We start from the raw sequence: 16,834 nt of genomic DNA on the forward strand, positions 1-16,834 counted from the left end.
GAGAGTATATGTAGATTACGTCGGAGCTGAACAGGAAGCCATTTTAGCTGTTTCCTGTAGTGAGAAATATGGTCAAATTTACGTAATCCAAATATAAAACGAATACAGAGATTCAGGAGACGTTCTAGCTTGTTCTGAAGTTCAATAGTGGCATCCAGAAAACAAACATCCGCGTAATCAAGAATAGGTAGAAGGAGTGTATGGCATATATTGATCTTTGTTTTGATAGAAAGAAAGTTTTGAAGACGTCTCAAAGAGTGAACGGCTGCGTGCATTCTTTTACTGATAAGATTGATATTCGATAACCAGGAAAGATCGCGATCAACAAGTACACCCAAATTCTTTACCGAGTTAACATAGGTAATTACGCTCCCATTATAGGTTACAGGCGGAATATTTGTAGAGTCCAGCATATTTAGCATATACCTGCTGCCGATAATAATGCATTGAGATTTTTAAGCATTAACAAGCAAACCGTGAGCCGTAGTCCACTCAAAAATTTGCTCAAGATCATTGTTTATCATAGCAATAGCGTGATTGATAGAAATAATTTCGAAACTGCGGTACAACTGCAGATCGTCAGCATAGAGATGGAAACGACAAGAGAGTACTTTAGTTAAGGCGTTAATAAAGATGGAAAAGAGTAGAGGAGAAAGTACACCACTTTGAGATACCCCCGCAGTGAGCTCACACCAATCTGAAGAGTCTCCATTCAGTTGGACGCACTGTTTGCGTCCTCTTAGATAATTATCAAACCATTCTATTACCGATGGAGATACGTTAAGGGAAGCAAGAATACTGAGTTGGATATCAAAGTCGACAGAGTTGAATGCATTACTAAAGTCTAATAAAATGAGGGCAGTTAGCTGTTTATTATCTATAGCAAGGTGAATATCGTCAATAACCCTGAGAAGAGCTGTAACGGTGCTATGTGCGGGACGAAAACCTGATTGAAATGGAGTTATTAAGTTATTTATAAAGAGATAACGCGAAAGTTGTTTATATACAATATTTTCTAGAATTTTGGAGAGGACTGGGAGAATAAAAATGGGTCGAAGTTCAGTGACGGAAGTTGGGTCGTTGGATTTAGGTATAGGGATTATAAATGCGTTTTTCCAAGCAGACGGGAATGAGCACGTTGTAAGTGAGTAGTTAGTTATAAAAGTGATTAAAGGGACAAGCTCATCAATGAGTAAGTGAATCATTTGTATGCCAATTTTATCATCTCCAACTGCCTTGGATGAAACAGAGAGGATATATTTCTTAACGTCGCACTCATTAACAATTTCGAAAGAGAAGGGATCACAGAGTGGCTTAGGCAGGTGTTGCAGATTAGCTAGGGTAGACTTTTTTGTACTCTCTTTGACAATGAGCAGTGGTGTGCAAAAATACTTATTCAGCACATTAAGGTCCAAATTAATTGGGCTACTTGGGATAGATTTACCAACGCCCAGTGACTTAAGAAGTTTCCATAATTGAGCTGGTTTGCTATTATCGATGGATTCATGGATGTGTCGTCTCTTAGCATCCCTACACATCCGATTGCAGCGGTTACGAAGTTTTTTATATATTAAAAGATTTTCGTCAGAAGGAAACAGCCTATACTTTCGTTTAGCTTTATCTCGCTTCACCATGATATCTCTTATAATAGGAGATAGCCAGGGTGCAGGGAGATGTTTTACTTTGACCCTCCTAATTGGGGCATGTTTATCATAGAGTTGAAGCAGAGCAAAACCAAAATTATCAACCATATCATCAATAGAGCTACAATTCAGTACACATGACCAATCAATCTTTTTAAAATCATTTTTGAGCGTCTCCAAATTAATCTTCCGAAAGTTACGTAGATCAAGAAATTTAGGTTTAGTTTTAGGGGAACGTATTTTATATTATAAAAATATTAAGTCATGATAAGAAAAGGGGGCGGGAAATTGGCCAAAATTGTACACTTTTTCTGGATTAGAGACTATTATTAGGTCTAATAGAGTGGGTGAGCTATTTGGAGGATGGTGAGTGGGCTTAAGGGGAAGTAGATGAAGATTTATTGAGGACACAATTGAAGAAAGTTTATGAGAGCGAGTGTCATTTTTAATAAGGCAAGTGTTAAAATCGCCTAAAATTAAGCAGTCATCACAAAGTGTTTCAAGTAGGGATTCAAAATTTTGAAAGTAATCTACCTGAACAGAGGGCGAGTAGAATACACCAATAAGGAGTTTAGAGTTATGGAAAGTTAATTCAACAAAAAGATACTCTGCAGAGTTAAATACCGTGGAGTCCGATTTATTTATAATTTTGCAAGGAATATCATGGCGCAAATATATAGCAACGCCACCACCTCCTCTATTTACCCGGTCATTTCTCAAGAGGTGAAAACCTGGCAATGCACACATCGCAGAAGGGAGTGATGGCTTTAACCACGATTCGGAAACCAATAAAATATCAATGTTTCTGTCACTGAAACCATTCTGCATGTCTATATAGTGGGCTAAAATACTTTGGACATTGATGTGAGCTACTTTAAGGTACTTGAAACAGTTATTAAATGATGAAAGAAGTTGGTCACGTAGAGTTACTGGTGCTGCCACACCATCCTCATCTTCGGCACTAAAATATTCGTCAAAAGAAGAATCATAAAGGTTTGTATAATCTAAGTAATACGATGTACTCATGTATAAATAAAAATAATATTTATATTATAAAAATATATCAAAAGTAAAACTAAATAAAAAAATACTTAAAATAAAATAAACAAATTAAATAATATTATTTAAAATTAACGCTGGCTAACTCTGCGTCACCTCAATGGATTTGCTGGGATCAATCTCTAATTGCATATATACATTCAATTAAAAAGCGGAGATAAAAACAAAAATATGCAAAAAAGTAGTGCTATTATAAAATTAAGAGGTTAGCTAAAAACACAAACAAATAAAATGCAAGTAACAATAACCATTGACATAACAAATAACAAATTCAACAAAAATAGCAACAATAAAAAAATAATATTTCAGGGCATAACTGCATGGTACATAGATCAGGAGTACAGTTCTAAGGATTTCAATACAATCATGACATTAATCCATCCGCAGTTGTTATTTTTGTTTTAAGGCAATGTTGCATAGATTGAAATCAGTAGGTACATATAATAAAATTGCAACTGATCGCTGTCTGTACATGGAGGATACATAAAGAAGACGATTATATGGGAGCTTTATGAACGCAATAGAACCCAAAACAATGATTATTAGAGTTTCCGTCAGTTTGTCTGTACGTTTGTTCACACCAATCTCAGAGACGGCATAGCCGATCTGTGTGCGGTTTTCACCAATGCGCCGTGGTTTGCGCCACTTAACATCCAACTATTTTATTTCAGTTTGTTCATAAATAAATAAATTATTTCAGTCTAAAAATCACATATAAAATGCCACAAAATAACCGATCAGCTTAATTGGTAGAAACCCTATGAAGGTATCTGGTTTGCAATTATCATTTAAGTATATAATATAATACAAGACCGGATTCATGAAGGGTTCCAGTGGCAATGATATACGGAAACTACATACATAGTTAAGGATAAAAATTAAGAAAAGATAATCCTTGTAAAAGGTGTAATATTATGTTCGATCTAGTCGTATGTTAATAATATAATTCTGAGGGTATAGATAAATAAAATATGGTATGTTTGATACATTGAGTGCAAAAGTTCTTAGTGACTTTGACAGATCAGATTATAAAGAATTAAAATTACGCCCATATTACAACAGAGAATTTGCACATATAGGAAAATTAAAAACTGATTAAACTACCTACATAAAAACAAATAATGTTTAGACTTTTTGCTGAGTTCTGTTTGATTTAAAATGTAAACTTTTACTCATAGTACCTCACATTATATAAAATTAATACAAAATATAATAATAAAATACAAATGAAACGTAAAAGCAGTGGTATAAATGAGAAAGCTACTTATTACTAATTCCTTGACGTCTCGTTGCAACCGTAGACGCAGTAGAGGTCTTCTTTGTGGCTTTATCAGCGCCTGTTGTAGCTTTACTTTGAATGGCGGCGATAACTGGGAACCTAATAGTCAGTGAACGCAATTCCGACATCTGTTCAATCTTACAACGAGTATGATCCGGTAGTAGTATTACCACTTTACCCTCAGCTGTCCAGCAATTCCTGACTCCAAAGTGCTTCCTGGCTTCCGTAAACAAATGTTGTCTGGACTTAATAAGAAATTCAGATACAGTAGTCTTAGTACCCTTTAGCAAGGTCTTTTTGTTCCATACTTCACTTCGAGAAGAGTAGTTAAGGAAACGGACCAGGATGGGTCGAGACTTTCCCAGTTTACTGCCTAAGCGGTGACAGACTGAAATATCACTAATACATTTATTTGTCACTTTTAACCTTTCTGAAAGTACCTTGACCACACTTTCCTTAACGTTCTCTTCAGGTGATTCAGAGATCCCATGTAGCAACAAAACCTTTCTTCGTGATGCCGTTTCATGCTGATCCAGGCCTAGAGTCAGCATTTCAACCTGTGCCTTCAACATACCCACAGCTTTCCACATAAGTGATTTGAAATCATAATATTCACGGGTTAAGGTAACAAGATATTGTTGCTTACTTGAAGAGTCGGATATCTGTTGTATACTTTTCTCAACCTCGCCCATCCGTGTCTGAAACAGCTGTACAATTTCATCCATGCTGGCACTTAATTTTGAGTACAGGTCCATTGTCACAGGTTAATAGTTATAACTACTACGTTTATAAATACAAAAAAGTGAAAGTTTATATAATCCCCGAGGAGAGCAGAGTTCAGCTAGCTTCTAACAAATTTTAAAGCATAAAACTAAATAAATACTATTTTTAAATAAAAAATATCTTTTAGAGCAAAATTTTTATGTTATGTATGTTAGACTACCCTATAGTTTTTTTAATAATGAATGTAATCATTACTCGACATAATACTATCACGCTTAAAAAATAAAAAAATAATGTTATCAAGTTGATAACATTATGTCGTATGTCATAAGCGAAAATCGAATGTCATCGTGACAATTTACGATATGGAATTTTGTTTTTGTTATTTGTTTATAATTAATTCATTAGGTATTTTATTATTATTTTTTTTATATTTTTCCTAATTTAGATAAAATGGTAATTTATTTCCTATTTAAAAACTCTTGCCCCTCACTACGATTTTCAGCGAGTCTCTTCACCTCGTGATACGACACAATGCCAACTCCTTCCTTGATCTGCCTGATGTAACTATGTCTTAGTCTCCCTCTTCCCCTCCTTCCTTCTATCTTGCTTTCTATTATAATGTTCATAAGTTCGTCGTGTCGTATCAAGTGTCCTAACATTTTTTTCCTTCTGACCTCAATAGTTTTTATAATTTGTCTCTGTTCCTTAACCCTATGTAGGAAAATTCGATCTATCCGGGGAGAAAAGATTGTTAGTAATGGAGAGGTTAGTCCTCATTGCTATAAATATGCCCTATCAGGTTGACCTCCGCGCGGTTCCCCCTGGAAACTATCATGACTAATTTTTCGTTGTATTTGTCACGATGAGCTAACTGACCTGCCTATTCATCCTCACCTGTCACCTCTCACTGGTGCCCCACTAGTGTATATGGATAGCGTGGGCGGGGTGACCATGCCATTTACATTGAATTGTGTGATTTCAGTGAAATATATTTTGTTTAATTGTTATTTAAACACATATCGGTTGGGGGCCTGGTGATCTGTACTACACTGGTTTTAACCTATTACAGACACCAGCTCCCTACAGCAGAGTTCCATATTATTTTAATTTTATTTTATCCTAAATACCTCATGTGTAAATTTAAATTGTTCGTAAGGAGACATAAATAAATTATTTTTATTATTTTCACCCATTAAAAAAAAGCTATTTATTCAGCAAATTTTCTGCTGCTGCTACATTCATTTTGTTTGTTATATGTTTTTCTTTTTATTCTAAATTCAAAGTAAAATAGTAATGTCATTATATAATTGTGTAACCTTCATTATTATGTTGTTTTGTCATATGTAACATGTATATATTATATTATTTTTCTTAAAGAGCGATTGTATTTAACTAATGATGTTATTTAAATGAAAAGTTTGTTTAGTGTATGTGTAAATAAATAAATAAATAAATAATTTTCTCCGTCCTTTTCCAGCACCACGTTTCAAAGGCTCATTAGTTTATCTGTTTCTTTTTGGGTTAGTGTCCAAAATGGTAATTAGATGATACATATGTGTAATAATTATGAATATTAAAATTAATTTAAAAAAAACTTGAAGTTACTAATGTGAATAAATGCGAGTAAAGTTTATCAACTAATAAATAAGTAATAAAGAGTAAGTAATAAGTAAAGAAAAGAGTATATTCCTTTTTAAAAGGCCGGCAGCACACCTGCAATGCCGCTGGTGTTGTGGGTGGTCATGGGCGGCGGTAGTCACTTACCATCAGGTGAGCCGCATGCTCATTTGCCCCATGTGTTGGAAAAAAAATAGTAATAACACAAATGCCTTTGTTTATTTATATTTTGTTATAAAATATATCTGATATCCGTAATAATTTTAACTATGTATAATAATTACCTACTCGATATAATATTGGCATCATCATGACATTACATTTTTTAAGCAGAATTTTGAAATGTTTTTTTGTTATTTGTTTTTAAACTTTTATATGTACCTACTTTACCATGTGCCGTGTGGTCCCTACACGTAATGGGTCACCCTATCCTTTTCAGTGGGCGTCGTAAGTCGCGACTAAGGGAACTTTATGGTTGAAGGATGGGCAGCAGCGTCTCTCTTATAACATAACTAAAGCCTAACTACGTTTGCCAATCTGGCTGCCAAGCGTGGCAACTACTGGCAAAATTCCCTTTGTAAGGAGGGTCTATGTTCAGCAGTGGACAGTTAACGGCTGATATAATAATAAAAATGTATCTCGTTTTTTTTTTTGTATGTATGTATATTTATATTTGTATGTATGTTTTGATTTTATATATTTGTATATTTATGTAATATTTGATATGTATGTGTAAATTATTATTTGCAACAATTAAATTTTTTTTTCACAGCATAATTAAATTTCTGTTTTGCCAAAGGTTGACTGTGAGAGAATGCTATATAGTATTAAGTCCGCCTTTTGTACCAGACATTTTTTTTGTAATGTGGTCAATAAAAAATAAATAAATAAATTCATCATTAGGGAGAAAGGGATCGTTAGTAATAGGGTCTAACAACTGCATAGTAATACACCCTATCAGGTCGACCTCCACACGTCTCCCTCTGGAAACTATAGTAGTTAACTGTGTTAACAGTGACATTCGTCAAGATAGGCCAATTGATCACTGATTTACTGGTTAAGCTTTTTTTTCAAAATGGTATTACTGATTTTGAATCCACCCTAATATTATAAATTTGGAAGTGACTTTTAATTTATTACCTCTTAAACTCAAACAGTCGACATGAAATTTCGTCACACATTAGTTTGGATAGAGAAGTGCACAGCGTCAGTAAAGTTTTGACAATACACTTATGTATAAGTAATTTATTTACTTTGGGTTTTTTTTTTATAGGTGAAAATGGTAAAGTAATCCTGCCTGCGCTAACGGGATACGCTGGCGGAGCACCAGTGAAGGGTGACAGATGAGAATGAAAACAGGCCAGTTAGCCCATCATGATGAATTCATCAGGAATTAACCATGATAGTTTCTGGGTGCTGTCGTAACAAATATACAGTCAGACAGACATACAAAATTTCAAAATAGTTAATTTTAGCATCTATTGGTCCTGTCGAGACAATATTATTTTTTCTTAAATATATCCCAATTAATATAATATAAATTATAAATTATTCATAAAATTGTAAAAACCATGTCTTTAACATTGTGAAAGATGAAAAAAGAATTACGAAAGAGATTTATCGAGCAAGAATGAATGGCGATGTCGGTAGGGGCCGCCCTAGACGGACGTATATCGACCAAATAGGCGACGTGCTGAAGAAGGGCCAAATTAAAAGTACCCGTTACCGGCGAGCGTGTATGAAAAGATTGATGAATGCGGAAGAAGTGAAAGATGTTTGTTTGAATCGAAGCATTTGGCGTTCCATTGTTTCTGCCTACCCTAATGGGAGACTAGCGTGACAGGTATGTATGTATGTATATTAATGAAATAATTGTGCAATTATTAATAAAAAAAAAATGTATAATATCAATTTGTTGTTTGTTTTTAACTATCTTTTTTCCTCTTGATAATTATATTGCGTAAATCAGTCACAGATAATCGTATAGATAGACCCAAAACATTGAGTCGTTATCTATTGTCTATAAATATGTGGAGATAATGGGCATTACTAAAGCATAATAAAATACTAAAGGATATTTTGGATCTACCTTTTAATAAATTAAATGCTATTTATTTATTTATTTATTTATTTAGGTGTAGCAACAGTAATACAATTCACATTGAATTCAATAAGAAATAACTACGATACAGAAAACTAGATTTTAAATTAAAATTACGGTCTTATTTCTTAAAAAAAGTCAAATTATGAACTTCACCGTCTTCTTTTGCACTTTCTCTTTAAACTCTTTAATTAAATGTTTATAATATATGTATATGTTAAGTATTACTTTATATTTCCTTAATTTATGAATGCACCGCCTACTTATTTCTCTGTTTGCCCAATAATTGACTGGTAGAGAACACCGTCCGGTGTTACGTCCACCAAATGTACATACAATTACATTATGCATTAAAATCGATAAATAAATAAGAAAATAACTAATTGTAATAGCTAAATTTTATCATAATAAATCAGACAAAGCGACATTTATCTTATTTTAGGAATATCAATATAAGGAAATTATAACTAGAGGATGTCTATACATAAAAGATATGAGAGGTCCTAATAAGGGTAATTAAAGCCAAAACAATAATATTTGGAATTATTATTTGTCCGTCTATTTGTAAAAAGCAACAGCTGTCTTGCTTACCTATTCTTCTCAGCTGCAACAGCGTTCTAAAATGGGCGATAAATTTATAAATGAATGACTATTCAAAAATGCTTATTAATAAGTTTACTTGAATAAAAATAAATATTTATTTTTATTGTATCTTTGTTTCGGCATCATGAAAAACCACTGTACTAAATTAGACGTGGATATATCTAATATATAAAATTCTCGTGTCACGATGTTTGTTACCAAACTCCTCCGAAACGGCTTTATCGATTTTCATGACATTTTGTGTGCATATTCGGTAGGTCTGAGAATCGGCCAACATCTATTTTTTATACCCCTCAATGATAAGGGTGACCCACCCCTAAAAATTTTTTTGCCTGCAATGCTTCATTCCTCTTTCAATCTTAATTAAATCCTAACACACTTATAGTGTTAGCTATTTTTGATTGAATTAAAAAAACGATTTTCTAAAAATAATGTATATGGCAAAACAACGTTTGCGGGGTCAGCTAGTATCATATAAAATAATGACTATTCAAAAATACTATATACCATATATATATATATATACATATATGAATATATCCACATCCAATTATATAAGTATCATTATATAATACATAGATAGATGGATACTCTTTATTGTTCCCTCCAAAAGATTATAATAGTAAATTTATCATAAACAATTACAATTATATATATTACATATATTGTACACCATTTTTTTTAATGGGTGAAAATGGATTGGTAACCCCGCCCGCGCTATTGGTATACACCGACGGGGCACCAGTGGAAGATAATAGGTGAGAATGAATGCAGGTTAGTTGGCCCACCATGATGAATTCGACAAGAATTAAACATGACGGTTTCCAGGGGGAACCGCGTCGAGTCAACCTGAAAGGGTATATTGCCAGTAATGGGGCTATTGGATCTCATTACTAACAATCTCTTTCCCCCTGTATACCATATTAACCTTCATATTCTTGAAGGTTTAACTTAAAAACTGGTGTATGTTTTATCTTGATACGTCATCAAGAAGTAATTTATTTCATAGTTTTCCTATTTCTGCAATTCACGTGTACAAAGTAGTGAACGAAATCTTATATTTAGATTATATAGAAAATGCATCGAGTTTTAAAACGTGTCAACATTAAAATTTATTTTTCAAAACAAAACGGGTTTTTATACAGTATTGCTAGTAATAAAATTAAATTTTCCTCAGATTGGACTAATTTTTGAAATATGAATTGGTAACAGTTTTTTTTTATACAATATAAATATACACATGCACGTATTGCTTACAAATTAATATACGTATATAAATTAAAATGACAGTCATTTTCAATGATTTAAAAACAAAAACATATTTAACATTCATGTTCAAATCTAATTCAAAGTATGCAGTAAAAATAAGCATAATTACGAACCATTATGCACTGTTTATCTTGTTCTTTCAAATATATTCGTAAGAATTTTGTATTTTTTTTTTTTTGTTTTTCAATTTAATCTTACTATATAATTTTTACCATATACAGAGTCAACGATGATCATATTAGTCTTTAACTGTCCACTGCTGAGTATAAGCCTCCCTCGTGAAGGATTGTGCCAGTAGTTGTCACGCTTGGCGGGCAGATTGGCAACCGCAGTTAGGCTTTTACAGATTAGATTTAAGAGGGATGCTGTTGCTCATCCTGAAAGGAAGTGGTGGCCTATTCTATGTCGGGACCACACCAATTCCAATTTCTCTCATATACAAAGTAATAAATATATTCTTGATGCGGTTAAAAAAAAATTGCGGTACGGCGTAGGTACAGAGTAGGTACTTAAAACTTAAGTGGACTGTATTGGCGTGGAGGATTAGCACGACTTTCTGGTAAAGGAAGTAGAACTGCTTGCGGAAATGGAAAACAAAAGAAAGACAGTTCAATATGAGTGGATTCACAATACTTTGGAAGACTGGGAAGCGGTAGCGGCGGATGAGGTCTCCGGATCTTGTGATGGTCCCCCCCCTTTGCACCCCTTATAATAACTACCCTCTAAACTAAGCTACACATGGAAAACCTACAAAGCCTAAGAAAAGCCTACGAAGGCTTTACCTAATGAAATCTATGAAAATATAATGAAAATCTACCCTAAAGAAAGGCCTAACACCCTCAATATAGCCCATACCTATATTACCTTATACACCCTAAACATCTTATAAATCTAAAAAAAAAAACCTTACAATAAACACATAATATTGAACAGATCTTTAGTAGAACACTTGATCATCTGGCCAGATAAATAAATGTGTGATCGTCTAGTAATGTAGGACCCGTTGTGTGTGTAATAACCAAAAGGTTCTTTAATTGGTATATGATAGGAGTTAAATAATAAAGATAATTGATAAAGCTTTAAGGATTAAGAATAATTAATGAATTATACTCATAATTCATGTAACTAGGAAGTTATGTTATTTTAATAGTAAATTACAGTATAACTGTAATAATAAAAAAAAAATGGGGGAGCGGTCGGGCCCCTCACACGCCCGGACCAGTGGAAGACTTTCCAACTATCTATAACTCTTCCTCCAAAAAGGTAGGGAAGGGTATTACTATTTATTAATGCACTCTGATGGTAATAAGGGAATGAGTATTCTCAGTTCCAAACCAAACATAAGTACATTTACTTCAACATTACAGTGGCTCCACCAGCCCCACGATGCTTCCAGTATAAATTAGTGTTTGCCAGAGGCAAAAGGATCGGAACTGAAATCCCAGGATCACTCCGACACGAGAGCTTACTCATGGGCGATGACCCTTTCAGTCCTATATGGCGACATAGAGATCACCCACTAACAGTACGAAACTGTTTCCCAGCGTCACCCTGTTACGAGCTTACTCAATGGGGGTTTCCCATCGGCTCCACAAGAGATCAGACCAAGAAGTGAGATCACCCAGACACCAGAACCTACTTTGTTGGGACATAACCCTTCGGCCCTATAATGTGACATTAGAGATCACCTGTGAAGACAGTCCGATAGAGATGAAGATTTGTGTGATAGGGGATACCTTCCACACCCCGGAATTGGCCAAGCCATATAATGTTGATAATTGCTATATCATAACATAGCATTGTCAATTTAATATTATTTACTTAATACCAAGAATACTCAAGGTTCAAGTTACATCTGTTGATTAGGCCAGAGCCTAAGAACGAGTAGTCCAACCCATAGGTCGAGAGCTACTAAAAGTAATGAGTGCTATTGAATGAACTATAAGTCCAGTCAATTATATATAATATTATTGTTGATTAACCACATTGTGAATTAACCAATTATTTATTCAGAGAGATATATCTAAAGGAACTATAAGTCCTTTAAAAGACACTGATTAATCACAAGTTAACAACGTCTCGTGAAATAACCAGTTGGGTTTTCTATAAGTTTGAGGACACTAAGTCCAACAAGCTATTATTGTGTTGAGAGTAATAGAGATCTTTTGTAATATTTATAGAGGTTTGATTAATCACATTGTGAAATAATCAGATTAAATAATTATGTAGCTTTATAGAGAGGACTATAAGTCCTAATTGGTTGTTGTCATAAGTACTGATAAATTACACATTAAAGTACCAGGTCAATTATTATATATAGGTATATAGGAAGGACAATAAATCCTATTTGTGTATGTTGTAGTAGTAGAGGCAATATATTGCATAATTATAATGTGAAGATATAGATTAAATATATATTTGTATAGAAAGGACAGTAAGTCCCATACAATTATTGTAGCTGTACTATAGTTATACTATATCTACTTCCTTTTAGTGTCTTAGTAAACCTATTTACTAAGAGGATTTCTCAGATAAACAAGTGTTTTAGTGTTTAAATCATCATGATTAAATCCCTAAGAAATTAGGTCTTTAAATAATTATCATATCATTTAAGTGAAATTTCTCATATAAATAATTCCAATATTTCCCCTACAGTTATTATAAAATAACAGAAAATTATATAAATTTTCTATAGACTTAGATATAGAATCATAACGTGTATAATCTCCTTTTGTTTGACATCTGTCACATTAATGACGTATTGAATGACGTATTGATGTATTGAATTGAATTTTGATTATCTATCACAACTGTCAACGTAACAAATACTAGCAAGTTTGTTTATTTGTATTTGTTTAATATAATTAAATATAAAATCATCATATATCAACCGTAATATACAACTAAATTATCAGTGACATAAATAATCATAGTTTACACCAGAAATAATTAATAGTATCCAGTAATGCTGCAGTTTTATATTCATATCAGTAGCCAAGCTTACTTTCAAATTCAAGAATGAACAGAAGATTAGAAGCTTAACATTCTTATTGCAATTGTACTTGCAATAATATATACATACAGTACTAATTATCAAGAACATTCCTCAAATACATGTGTGGTGAAGATTTTCCCAATATGCTATCTATTTGATTCCTAACCTCTAATGTAAATTTATTAAAGAAGTAAATAATCAGTGTTAGTGTTTGCTTTATTAATATTTAAAGTAATTGTCCTAACTTGATAATAATAGGATAATATCCCCTTGGATACAGTCCGACATAAACATATAACTCAATAATTAAATTTACAAAATACTAATATTATATTTTACTACTTGTATATCTCCATACTATTCCCATAAAATATTCAAAACATGTATATTAAATATAAATCCAGTATATATTCACTAATATTAACCCTGTCCGAACTTGTCTAGTCAATATAACATGAACAAACAACATACATACAAACCCCATCGCCAGGACAACTTCCTTTCTAAATATGAGCAAAATACATAGCCTCACAAGTGTCATACAGTACCAATTCCATACCGAACCCCACACCTAGTCAAGAGCAACTATAGTCAGAGAATCTTTCAGTATTTTTATTACCATTAGGAAATAAATCCACACCTATAATATCAGCATAATTAAATATTATTAGTAATCAGTAATACACACAGAATTGTTATTATCAGCTTGCTTACTACAACAAAATCAATATTAAAGTTTATAATAAATCAAGACAAAATATCTATTTAAACAATACAGGCTTGTTTACCATAAACACCCCACAGTCACATGAATTTATTTAGTAACACAATTAATAATGTATTAAAAGTATTACATTCACATAATATCACTTGCAACAGTTAAGCTGTCTCTTTGTACATCTGGTGTAAAACAAATCCCCACATGTAGTCATGGATAATCAAATATAGACTAAGAATCATTAATCTGGTCGACCGAGTAATGGTATAAAAACACTTCACCATGAAGCGTTAAGTATGAACAGATATTCCAAACCAACACTGTAATAGTGTAATAAATACAAATATTTCATCATCATCATCGTCTCAACCATCACCAACCCACGACTGAACACAAGCAATTTCCACCGACTGACACAAGGAACGGCCCCACAATACACATAAAACAGTCACTCCAAACAATGGAGGTAGCCCACATCGCACTTGCATTTACAGAGTCGCCACTCAATAACCCCTCTCTCTCATCAAAATAACTAGATATGAAACTAGTTAGTATTGTAATAGTTCAATAGTTGATTCAATAAGTATTTTCCAAAACTGGACAATTAGAACATTGAATCAAATTGATGAAGTTCTATCAAACGACCATATAATTGGATTTGTATATGAGTAAAATAACGTAAGTACGTAAATTATATTGATGTAAAATTTGTTCAAATGTGATTGCATTTAACAATATACGCATTACCTAAAGGTATATGGACTCGACTAAATACGTATTTTAATAGTTGTTGGGAAAAATATTAAGTATAGACTTTGCCTGCGATCACAGTCAAAAATCTAACTACGTAGTAATAAATGGAACAAGCTCACCGGATTCTCCAGTCTTCTATTGATTAATTTCACACACTTAATCGATAGTGATACACTAAGGTCTCAAACCCCTTCATCGATCCAGTCCCTCCTAGATCTATATCCCAGTTATTTTTTTATTTTATTGCGCAATCCCTAAAACACGACTCCCCGCCATTTTCCTTTTTCTTTTTCCTCTTATTCCGCAATTCCTAAAAACCGACTCCCGCGCGCCCGCCGATCTGCCGTCTCTCCTCCTCTTTTTTTTTTATTCTTTCTCTAATAACGTCATAGATTATGTCACCGAAGGGTAGATATTTCAATAATCAGATTTAGCCTATTATTCGAACTGAACTTTTCTTTAAATTCAATTTAATTATATGTTAACGTATTTTGGTATTTTATATTAAATTGATTATCGAATTTATAAAACTTTAAAGACTCTCATAAACCTTATTAAACTGTGTTGTATGTATCTTTTTTACACCTGATGATAAAAAGGTAAACTATAATTTGGTTATATATAAAATATAATATATTTTTGTTTAATTTATTTAATTTTCTTGTGACATCCACTACACTTTGGAAACACATCAAAGGAGTTTCCCTTCTGTGTCAATATTTCATATATGGTAACGTCTTCTCTGTATACTATTGTGAACCTTGACTTTAAAGTTTGTTTATATTAAATAGCTCAGCTTTCGCAGCGGTCACCCATAGGAACCCCTGTTTCTTTTCTATGTACTTATGGTATTAAACCTATTGTACTATAGGCGAACCGTCACAATCTTCAAAGCTCCAGGATCTCGAGACGAATCGCAGTCAAAGCACTGGATCACTACGTTATCAGTCAAAAGTTTTCAATGCGGTGTTATAATAGCATTTCACCAAATGTACGATATTGAGTCCAACATGTGCGGTACCAAAAAAGATATGCAGATAATGCGGGAGTTAATTCACAACTCTGCGATATCAAAAAAGACTAACTGTATTCACCAGACATGCTGGTGATGCGGGAGTTACTAGTCAACAATATGCACCAGAGATGCTGGTAATGCGGGAGTTACTAGTCATCAATGTGTACCAGACTTGCTGGTGATGCGGGAGTTACTAGTCAATAATGTGCACCAGACGTGCTGGTGATGCGGGAGTTATTAGTCAATAATGTGCACCAGACATGCTGGTGATGCGGGAGTTACTAGTCAACAATATGCACCAGAGATGCTGGTGATGCGGGAGTTATTAGTCAATAATGTGCACCAGACATGCTGGTGATGCGGGAGTTACTAGTCAACAATATGCACCAGAGATGCTGGTGATGGGGGAGTTATTAGTCAATAATGTGCACCAGACATGCTGGTGATACGGGAGCTACTAGTCAACAATGTGCACCAGACATGTTGGTGATGCGGGCGTTACTAGTCAACTTTCGCGCCACCGCGCGGGCGAATTTTTTAAACTTTCAGCACGACAAAGGGCCTTTCTTGCCCGTACGTATACCAAAAGTACGTGCGGGAATAGGAAACAAAGGAAGTAGTGTTGATCGTCGTGTCAGTCCTATAAATATTATTATAACGCGGTAAACTTGTGTGATACGATAGATGGCGCAACTATATATGTATATTATGGTAACTAAATTCACACACACATAGCAAATTGATGGATGGATATATTTTGAATGACATTCTATCGATATAATCTATGATTCTGAAATAGTATCTTGGTCGAGCCTCCTGTATCATTTTTTAATTGGAGGTGCTTTTGTTCACCCCGTCCTCACTATTTTTTTTAATGGATGATAGTGGAATGGTAACCCCACCCGCGCTATCGGTATATACCGGCGGGGCACCAGTGAAGAATGGTAGGTGAGGATGAAGTAGGTCAGTTAGCCCATCGTGACGAATTCAACAAGAATTGTTCACGATGGTTTCCAGGGGGAACCACGTGGAGGTTAGGTCGACCTCTAATTCTCA

At 33.7% G+C, this 16,834-nt stretch overlaps 1 protein-coding gene across 1 annotated transcript; it reads right to left on the minus strand.

Moving 5' to 3' along the window:
• Positions 1 to 1,399: 1,399 nt before the first annotated feature.
• LOC116413443 (uncharacterized) lies at positions 1,400 to 4,987 on the minus strand. The gene has a single exon (XM_031912658.2). It carries the CDS (start codon positions 4,734 to 4,736, stop codon positions 3,963 to 3,965), a length of 774 nt encoding a protein of 257 aa, XP_031768518.1. The 5' UTR covers positions 4,737 to 4,987; the 3' UTR covers positions 1,400 to 3,962.
• Positions 4,988 to 16,834: the final 11,847 nt, after the last annotated feature.

The sequence above is a fragment of the Galleria mellonella genome, unplaced genomic scaffold (genome assembly GCF_026898425.1).
Source record: "Galleria mellonella isolate WM207_F2 unplaced genomic scaffold, CSIRO_AGI_GalMel_v1 utg99, whole genome shotgun sequence".
NCBI lineage: Eukaryota > Metazoa > Arthropoda > Insecta > Lepidoptera > Pyralidae > Galleria > Galleria mellonella.